General features: G+C 35.3%; 1 protein-coding gene across 1 annotated transcript; it reads left to right on the forward strand.

The window, feature by feature from the left end:
• Positions 1-9,444: 9,444 nt before the first annotated feature.
• On the forward strand, positions 9,445-10,332 carry LOC107687485 (uncharacterized). Its single transcript, XM_016484842.1, has one exon. It carries the CDS (start codon positions 9,592-9,594, stop codon positions 10,330-10,332), a length of 741 nt encoding a protein of 246 aa, XP_016340328.1. The 5' UTR covers positions 9,445-9,591.
• Positions 10,333-11,261: the final 929 nt, after the last annotated feature.

An 11,261-nucleotide genomic window follows, 5' to 3' on the forward strand; every position in this document is an offset into this window, starting at 1 on the left:
ATGAAAACATTTCTTAAATAACAACAAAAAGTAAACACTACATATATGATTCTGCCTATACTTAAAATTTAGAATACTCATTTTTGTGTGTGATCCCAAAGAATCAGACAAAGTGTTGATTCATTGTCTAAAGCATGATACTGTGCACATCTATATGAGATGAATGTTGTAAAGCCATTAACACAAGCACACAGAGGATACTCTTATCCACTGTCAGTTAAACCCCACAACCACCTTCACTATCAGAAGTAAATGGATAGGTGAGGTGGACTTGGTGGATAGTTGGCGGTTTGAATAGTTTTGAACTTAAGACTCCTTCTCATAAGTTTACCTAATCAGCCTACAGATGAGCTTGTACTGATCCTACAGAGGTGTTAGCATACACACATACAGATGAGGTAGAAAGAACATGCCCAAACATAACACCTTTTCAGAAGCATATAGAAAGTGTGGTGGGTAATGGTCTTGGTGAATTCTTTAATTCTATGTTTTAGTTTTCCGTTTTTAGGTGCTTTATTGGAATGGAAAATATTTTATACATTCGTATTGCCAGAGCATTCCAGTATTGTTGCAAACAATCAAAACAGTGATGTCTTAGCTATCAACATTTAGCCTATAGATCAAGCAGAACTGAACCGTTTAGGGGTTTAAATCTTGATAATATGACTAAATCTAGTGGTGTAAGAGAAAAAAAAAACAGAGTAATGAATAAAACATTGTTATTCTTAGATGTGCCATATCACTGGCGAAAATCTGTTGGCATGCAAAAAATACTTACAAATGTTTATACACATAGTATGAGAACTGTATATTGTGTCACTTGCATAGAAAATTCATTACCAGTTTATCAGGGTCAAAAGGAAATGATGATAATAGTTGAAACATCCTTATATTTTAGATTTTGAAAATCACAGATTCTAGTGTGTTTAATCTTTTAGCAAGTCATTTAAAAATGACATGATACCTACAAAATAGTCAATATTTAAAGTGTATAAGTTTTGTGTTCTAGGTAAGAAATTTTACACCAAGTGTTAAAGGCCAGGTAAATAATTTGAAACGTAAGAACATGCCCAAACATAACACCTTTTCAGAAGCATATAGAAAGTGTAATGGGTTAATACCTAGGTAATGGTCTTGGTGAATTCTATAATTCTATGTTTTAGTTTTCAGTTTTTAGGTGCTTTGTAGCATTGGAAAATATTTTGTACATTCGTATTGCCAGAGCATTCCAGTATTGTTGCAAACAATCAAAAAAGTGATGTCTTAGCTATCAACATTTAGCCTATAGATCAAACAGAACTGAACCGTTTAGGGTGTCTGGATATCTTCCAACCTACAAACAAAGCACATCCTCATTAACAAACATATTAAAACATTATATCGGACACCGACTACATCACGGTAGGAAACAGATAGGGAAGAATCTTTGGGCTCTGGTGTCTAGACACCAATCCACCAAAGGTGTTGACCTGAAAACGCAAACACGGAAGCTAGACGCCCGGACAACCTCCTTATTCAGAGGTGGATGTAGACGGGCCGATAGGGACAAAATGGTGACTAGGTATTAACATATACCGTATAGATCAAACAAACATTGATCCTGTTAAGGTGACAATACACATCCTTTGCTTAGCCATTTTTCCAGAATCAGGAAGAACCCAAACACCTCCAGACTGGAAGTTAGCAACAGGTCAGGAAGGAACTCCATAAAAACCCCCATGGCGCAGGTAAGAGATAAAAACATCATAAATCCAGTCATAAATACATCAAAAGTCAGTTCTAACATCTGTTTGATCTTTTGATTTACATACCCTACTGTCATGTCAGTCAGGGGTGACAGGACCCTGGTGACATGGCAGTCAGGGTGACAGAGGGGTCATATAGCCATAAATCAGGTCATAAATCTGACCATTTGACATATGACAACCTGTCAATCAATGCTGACAGGAGTCATAAATCAGGTCATAAATCATCAATCTGACACAAAGTGTATGATACAACTACTAATATCTTAAATCCGAGTTGTTTGGAACGCAGCATAACCCTACCCTACCATCGGAAAACAAATAATTTACAAAATAATGATTAAAATGAGCATTTATTTGCAAGACAAGGTTAAAAAAGTAGTAAAAGAAACTATGCATCATTTACAGTACATGTACTGTATGTACAAATACTATTATTTGACCTTAAAAACCTCATTTTAACCCTCACATGATTAACGATCTTTAATGGTAGGCTAATAAAAACACTTTGACAATGATTTGTGGTTCAAAAAAATGTGTCCCTGTTTTTACAGGAATAACCTGTAAATATTAAATAACATTTTATGTAAAATTACACATTACTCTGTGAAAATGCAGACAATTTCCGTTTAAAAAAACAGAAACTTTATGTAATACCGAAATACAAGAAATTATCTGTACATTTAATGGTGGAACTTTAAAATACAGAAAATATCTGTAAAACAATTACATTCATCGTATAGAAATTTCTGTAAAAAAAATACAGACAATTACCTGTAAAATAACTTTTTTTTTTTAACAGTGTAGGTGTAACTCTGTGAAAGTTAACATGACACATTTGATAAAGACAGGTGGTCTTTTAGAGAACGTCCCCTGAATAGATAAAGGGTAACAATAAAAATGATATAAATAATAGACAAGGAACAAGAGATTTTTTGAATGTCATAAGGCCAAAATTACCTTGAATCACATAGTATAAAGGGGTAGCTTTGAATGGCTTCTTTTCAAGTTGGCCACCACCCCTCATATTGAATTTCGCCATCAAGGCATTTGACATATTTACATTTACATTTATTCATTTAGCAGACGCTTTTGTCCAAAGCGACTTACAAATGAGGAAGAACATTTATGTAATACCGAAATACAAGAAATTATCTGTACATTTAATGGTGGAACTTTAAAATACAGAAAATATCTGTAAAACAACAGGTATTTCATCTTATAATGAAAAAAAGGGAAAATTCTGTAAAAAAAAAATGTATAAATACAATTACCTGTAAATTAGCTTTTTTTTTAATAGTGTACTGTACGTGCATAGAGCGACCATGCATGGTCCTCTCCAATAACGTACCTATATAGCACACAAAATTATGACAAAATTATATCCCAATATATAATTTCATGATGATAGATTTACCAGGATTCTGCAATGTCTAATTTAAAAATCATATTTGTATTAAGTCTCTGTATTGTTCCAAAGACGGCTCTAGTTCTCATCTGAACGTGCGGGAGAAGCATTACTAAATTTGGCCAAAGAAAACTTGTTAAAATCGTAATTTTTCTATATTATTTTGTGCATTTTCAAATGTTTATTAAAAGTGCAAAAATTCATTAACAAAAATCTGAAAAGAAGTCAACATTCTACTTTTTCGGGTAATATTTTGTGTGTAGGCTACGGTTCTAATTTAAATTTTGGTTTTAAGACGTACCTATATAGCACACAAAATTATGACAAAATTATATCCCAATATATAATTTCATGATGATAGATTTACCAGGATTCTGCAATGTCTATTTTAAAAATCATATTTGTATTAAGTCTCTGCATTGTTCCAAAGACGGCTCCAGTTCTCAACTGAACGTGCGGGAGAAGCATCACTAAATTTGGCCAAAGAAAACATTTTTCTATATTAATTTGTGCATTTTTCAAATGTTTATTAAAAGTGCAAAAAGTCATAAACAACAATCTGAAAAGAAGTCAATATTTTACTTTTTCAGGCAGCATTTTGTGTGTACGGTTCTAATTTCAATTTTGGTTTTCAGCATAGCATTTAAAAATAAAATAACCGTTCTTTTTTCGTTTTTTCCATCATGGTTATAAAACTAAAAACGAATGGATGCAAAAGTACACGGACCACGCAAAAGTATAGGCTACACGGACTTGGAAACAGTAGGCTATTGCATGTTTTATTTGTGCACAGAATCGAAAATAGGCCTATGTATATCAAGTCTTTATTTTTTTATTTTTGTTTGTTTTGTAAAGACAATGAAATAGGCCTAGTTTTTTTTTTCATTTAATTGGCCTAATTGAACGAATATGGCTACTAACAATTAAGTGACTGCGACTCTTATTTAAATATTAAATATTATTAATTTATTTAATTTATATTTAAATATTATTATTAATTTAGTTTACATCTTTGCATTTTTAACTAGATTTTTTTTCTTGCAGGGCTTCACACAGCTCATTTTATGGTAGAACAGGGTTGTCCAACTCTGCTCCTGGAGGGCTACCATTCTGCAGTGTTTAACAAAAGTCTTCGGGATTACATAAAAATGTTGTTACATAAATTACATTATATGATTGTTTAGGGATGGAGCTAAACCGTGCAGGACAGTGGACCTCAAGGGGTGGAATTGCCAGACAAGAAATGCAAGAAATGTCTGTGCCTCAAATTTAAGACACTTAAAACATGTCATACATGCAGAATATTTTGAATATTACATATTTGTTTGCATCAAATAAATCATAGAATTATTGATGACTTAGGCTGCTTTTTTTATACCCTAATAGGGCAACGTATCTTGGGAGATACAACTCATAAAATCCAAAATATATCAAATATAACAAAAATTCCTTTTGAATATGTTTTACTTATGTCCAGATGATATAAAAAGTGACATTAAATAATTTTTTGCTGATCATTTTCCACTCTTGCCTGTTTTAGGGTTAAAGTGTTGATTGATGTGTTTATTACAGTTTATAAATGTTTACAATGAATTTTGTGAGGTTTTAAACTGAAAACAGAGCAAACATCCTTCACCTGCACGTTCTCATCCAGGAGCTGCGGCAAAGTATTACTTCACTGAGGAGTGTCACGCTGCCTATACGCTGAGTTTAGTTTCATCTTTGTGACGCGTTCCAGTGGCCTGTATCACGAAGCCGGTTTAAGTTTTTACCCAGGTAAGTTCACGTTTAGTTTGAGCAAACTCTGAGTTTTCGGGCTCAAGAAGGTGGGCTGGCTTTGAACAGGTTTCATCATCATGGTAACTTACGCTACACGGCTACCCTGCTCCGGAGCAGGTTTTATTCTGGGTTAGAGATCGCTAGACCAATCAGCTGTGAACAAAGTGACATACAGGTGCATCTCAATAAATTAGAATGTCGTGGAAAAGTTCAATTATTTCAGTAATTCAACTCAAATTGTGAAACTCGTGTATTAAATAAATTCAGTGCACACAGACTGAAGTAGTTTAAGTCTTTGGTTCTATGAAGTGGCAATTAATTTTAAGCTTTGCATTTAAATTAATATAAATATATATATTTATATACATAAGCTTTAACGTATCCAACTTTTAAAATGACTAAATTTGTTTTCCTTTCGAGCCCTGTCTGAAACTATATAAATACATTCAGTTGATTAATTTGCATAGTCATATTTTCTTTCTGCTGCCTTCTCAAACTTTTGCTGCAGCAGCAGTTTATTCCTGCCTTGTAAATGCATTTAAATTCATTAAATTTTTAATTACGACTTCTTAGTCTTCAGCAAAAAAGTGAATTGCGCCGAGAAGTGAATCAAACTGACGCTTTGCTGACGCTCTCCACATGTGCTGTGTGATTGGCTGTTTGCTGCACGTGTCACACTTTCAGGCGCACACACTCTGGAGTTAAAGGAACACTCCACTATTTTTTCCAACACCCCTAGAGTTAAACAGTTGAGTTTTACCGTTTTCGAATCCATTCAACCGATCTCCGGGTCTGGCGGTACACTCTTAAGAAAAATGGTTCTAAGCAGTACCAGAAAAGGGTTCTTCAGCTTGTAACAATAGCAGAACCCTTTTTATAGGGTTTCATAAAGAACCATGCTTTGAAGGTGCTATATAGAACCTTAATGGTGTTATAAATAACCTTTTTAATGATAGTTTATTTTCACTAATTAGCATATTAGTATATTTATATCATTAATAGTAGTATTATTAATATTATTTGTATATATTATTTATTACTATTGTTTTTTTTACCCCTTTATCTGCCTGGTCTTATAATATCTTATAGCGTCTATTAGGGTTTTCATAAAAAACAACAACAACAGCATGTGTCAATTATAGGTACTTTTATTTTATTTCATGACGTGAAATTGTAGCAAAAATGACAGCGATCTAACAACCGTTAGCAGAATACATTAATAATTAATTGACACTGACGATAAATAAATACTTGAAGTAAAACAAAAATAGAAACAGAAAATACTGTAATGAAGACCAAGTTCCAGTGAAATACAGTATTTTCACAATCCTCTATGATGCCTGTAAGTCCATCATTATGTGCATTTTGGTGTGAATGAGTGTCAGTTTCTCTCTGCAGATGACGAGGTTGTAGGATGTGACAGCACCTGAAATGCACAAATGAGTGTAGAGTTACAATGTGCCTCCTTCCATTTTTTTATGTAAAAACAATTGTTTATGATGGCCAAAAGTAGTATGTGAGCACTTCAGAATGTTATGTTTTTGCATAAACCCAAGTAATAAATAAATACATATTACAATATGGACCAAAAATTTAATATCTTTGTTACTTAGTGGAAATGGGGAAAGTATCCTTAACTGAACAGAGCTGGTCGCACTTACAGGTTCTCTTAAACTAAAAAGAGAAAAAGACTCTTTTTTTTTTTTTTGAAGCCTCTATAAGGGATTTACGTTAAAACAACAGCAATAGCATGTTGCGTGAATTAGGTACTTTTTTATTGACGTGAAATTGTAGCAAAAATGTCAGTGCTCTTAACAACAGTTGACAGTTGACAATGAACAAGAATAAATACATAAAGAAGTAAAACGCAAAATAAAAACAAAGAATAGATGTGATGATCCTCTATGATGCCTTTAAGTCCATCATTTTGGTGTGATTGAGTGTAAGTTTCTCTCTGCAGAGGATGAGGTTGTGGAACGTGATGCATCTGAAATACACAATTGAGTTTAGAGCTGTCCATGTGTTTATGTAAAAACTATAATGTCTAAAAAGGCCAAAAGCAAAAATGGACAGAATGCGAGACCTTCACAATGTTAAAAGAAAAAAAGTGATATAAAGTCATGGGATAGCTTTAATATTTTTTGTGACTGGTTATGTTTATGCATAAATCATTTTATGATTCATTTAGCAAACGCTTTTATCCAAAGTGACTTATAAATGAGGGTAATAGAAATAATCAAAAGTGACAAAAGAGCAACAATATATAATTGTTGTGAGAAGTCCCGCTTAGTCTAACACACATGCACGTAAGCAAGGTTTTATTTATTTATTTTTATAATAAATAAACAGAATAAAAAGTAGATAGAAAAGAAATAGAATAGATAGAGCTAGTGTTAAAGGGTCAAGTTATTATTATTTTTGTATAATAATTAAAAAGTAAACAAGTAGATAGAATAGAAATAGAACAGAGAGTTCTAGTGTTAAATTAAATTTAAAAAATTCTAGCAATATGTATTATAAATTCAATGTCTGTGTTACTTACTTACTGGAGAAGAGGAGAGAAGTATCCTCAACTGAACAGAGCTGCTTACATATGACCAAAAAACTAAAAAGAGAAAAGAACATGTTTGTTTGGAAACCAGTTACAATTTTAAAGTTAAATTTGTATTGTAATTAAATAATGAAATCATTTACCTGTTGAGAGTGTATTAACAGTCAGTCTGAGCTCCAGAAAATCAGTAATGAGGAGCTTTGACAGTTACAGATTTGAAAAACAAAAAGGCGGGAATAAAGAACCCTAAACTCTAACACAAAGAACCATTTCAGCGTAAACGGGTTCTTCAGGATGCTATGGTTCTAAATAGAACCGTTACTACATGTAAAGAACCTTTAAAGTACCATCTTTTTTTAGAGTGTAGCACTTTTAGCTGCAGCTTAGCATAGATCATTGAATCTGATTAGACCGTTAGCATCTCGCTCAAAAATGACCAAAGAGTTTCTATATTTTTCCTATTTAAAACTTGACTCTTCTGTAGTTACATCGTGTACTAAGACCGACGGAAAATGAAAAGTTGCGATTTTCTAGGCCGATATGGTTAGGAACTATAATCTCATTCCGGCGTAATAATCAAGGAACTTTGCTGCCGTACCATGGGTGCAGAAGGCGCATTGATATTACGCAGCGCCTGAAAATCGGCTAACTTCCGTCAACATAACCAACGTGACCACCTGCTTGCACAGGGAGCGTGCTAGGGGACTATTTTCAGGCGCTGCGTAATATCATTGCGCCTGCTGCACCCATGGGAAAATGGTAAAACTCAACTGTTTAACTCTAGGGGAGTTGGAAAATGAGCCTATTTTCAAAAATAGTGGAGTGTTCCTTTAATCACAAACTGGATTAAACTCTGAGTTGACTGAGAATGTTTATATCGAGCTTTGTGAGCCCGCTGAACCTGATCTAAATCAGGTTGGATTTGTTTGGTGTTGTCAATTCTAAACTTACTCTGAAACTCTGAGTTTGTTCTTCTCGCTTCGTGCTACAGGCCACAGGAGACCGAGATGGCAGAAAGCGCATATCTTGTTGTTAGCCTATTATGAGTGTAGACAAATAAATGTAGACCCTTTACAGTGTATAATGATGTATTACTCTTATCTGTATGAGCAAAAATTATGGCATATTTTAAGTTGTTTCCACTTTTATTAGGGGGAAAATGCCAGTGATCGCGCTGGAGCCTTCATGTCCTGCATTATTAAGCACGCTTTAGCGCACATTTAAGTTAAACGTTTAAACATTGTGATATGTTTTATGTCTATGGATTGTAGGCAAGTGAAGTGTTGATTTGAGAAGGCTAAATTGATCAAACATGCATCAACTCGCTGTCAGCCACTTTAAAAAACAAAAACACAAATTTAACAAACAAATTTTTTTTTTCTAAAACACAAAAACATTTTTCTAAATTAATTTATAAAGAAACGAAAAGAAATAACCACTTTGATATTAAAAAGTATGTGTGTAGTAAACGAAACCGCACGTCTGCCAGTGTTAATTTTGACAGGCATTTTTGATTTAGTCTTAGTCTTTATCTTGAGACAAAAATGCTTAATAGTCATAGTCACATTTTAGTCATTTGAGTCTTTCAGTTTTAGTCGACGAAAAGTCATAGCATTTTTGTCAACGTTTAGTCAAACTGCAGTGACCAACATTTATTTTGGTAAATATTTTATATGTAGTCTTCAAACAAAAATAGTCATTAATTCTTCTCTCTTTAGACCAAATAAATTAAGCTTATGAGAAATTTGAATCAAGGATTTAGCTCGGCACCAGTTCAGCAGATAGAAGATTTTGTTCGTTTACTTCCGTTTGGGTGACGTTTCCTTGTTTGGTCGCTTGAGGGAATCCCGGCTTTTGATTGGTTACTGGTCGGGCATCTGGATGACGTGGTTTCTGGGAATTCCCTTCGGAGATTGGTTGGTTTCTTGGTTTCGAAACTTCGATGGTTCACGAGGGAGAATCCAAGATGGGGTCCTGCTAAGTCTGCTTATATAGTGCTCCGCTGACAAATCTGCTTTTAACAGCTAAACTACGCTATATATAATCGTGCTACACGTATTAGAATCTACATTTATTTTACTGTGAAGTTACCTCTCAAAACTTTGAAAATGAAATCAGCAGCAGATAAAAGGAAAGGAGGAGAGACACCGCGTGCTTCTCGTGTATCTAGTATTGTGGATGTCCACAGCTATGCTTCTCCCGGGGATAAACTTTTATCTACACCGTTTCTTGAGAGCCCGGGTAAGCCGCCTTCAAAGAAAGGCAGGGCAGAGGATGATTCCGTGATTTCCACGCTCTCTCAGCTAATAAATAACCGATCGGATGCCCTGGAGAAAATGGTGGGTGATAATGCTCTGAAAATTGAAGGTCTAAAGAAAACCGTTGACTATATCTGTGCCGAGCTCAATGACGTTAAGGGGAAGGTTGGCCATGTTGAAGCTAGATTGAGCTCTGAGGAAAAGAAGATGGAGTTCTGTGAGACAAGGATTGCAGACTTAGAGCGTTACTCACGTCGCTGGAATTTATGCCTGCAAGGAGTGCCGGAAAAAGAAGGTGAAGATATCAGAGCTGAATCCATTCGTATTTGTGTTGCCACTTTTCCAGAGGGAAGCAAAATTCTACCGGATAAGATTGACACTGTTCATCGCATTGGGAAGAGGCCTTTGAATACCTCAAGGCCACGAGCCGTCATTATTCAGTTTTCCTCCCGGGTGGCGAGAGATGGGGTGTGGAGAGCGGCGAAATCATCCGAGTTTCTGCGTGCGAACGGTCTTCCTCTGGCAATCACGAAGTTTCAACTGAAGTGTTTAATTTTTTGGATGACCGATCACTTTGATGGTAGCGTGTGAGCACAGGATGGAGTGCTATTAACACGGCGAAAAACGAAGAAACAAGTGAGCGCTGAGTCTGTCTTGCATTGGGTTTTTGATCCGCGGCATAAGTCCGTCCCACGGCGCGATCTTCCAATCGACTTCTTGCAAGGCGGAGCATGCATACATTAACATGAGGCTTCAATTTATCATGTGGACAAATATCTTTGCGGAGATTTGTTTGATACTTCTATGAAGTTTATTAATGCGAGTATTTTACAGACTTCCCACTTTTTCATTCAGACCGCTGTTCTGAACACTATACATTTTGACACCTCAAGCATATATATAAGACATACAACATATTATCTGTGAATATGGTTGCCCTTTTATACGCATAAATGATTGTCTTTTGAATTGTCTATGTAAGTTCTGTTTCTTTGTCTGTGACAGGAGAACCGCGCACTTTTCTGGAAAGTAGGAAAAGGATGCGTCCCTTTTGGAATGCAGGGAGAAAGAGGGGAGATGTCCTGAGGTCATGACACTGTCACGGGTGGAGATCTGCCATTCTTCTCGCTCGGACATGGAGCTATTAATCTGTCGCTTTCTGTTTATCGGACTATCAATTTATGCGTTAAACGGTCATGGGGTCCAGGAGTGTCTGTCGCTGGAACATTTCCAGATACCAGGTTCTTTGTTCTGTTGGTTATTAGATAGTTTATTTATGCTGAAGCCAGTCACGAGACAATCCTGACGTTCTGTTGCTTAAATGAGTCCAGATGCTGGGGTCAGTTATTGCGGTCTTAGTGCTTTTCTTTGAGTCTCTTGAGAAGATAAGCCGAAGGGGACAGGAACTGCTGAGACACTGAGCTGACCCTGTATGTAGTTTTACGACCGCAGATGGCTGGGGAAAGTGAAAGTGAAAAAAAGTGAAAGTGAAAGTGACGTGACGTGGCCAAGTATGGTGA

This window comes from Sinocyclocheilus anshuiensis, unplaced genomic scaffold, assembly GCF_001515605.1.
Source record: "Sinocyclocheilus anshuiensis isolate Anshui unplaced genomic scaffold, SAMN03320099.WGS_v1.1 scaffold325, whole genome shotgun sequence".
Taxonomy (NCBI): Eukaryota; Metazoa; Chordata; class Actinopteri; order Cypriniformes; family Cyprinidae; genus Sinocyclocheilus; species Sinocyclocheilus anshuiensis.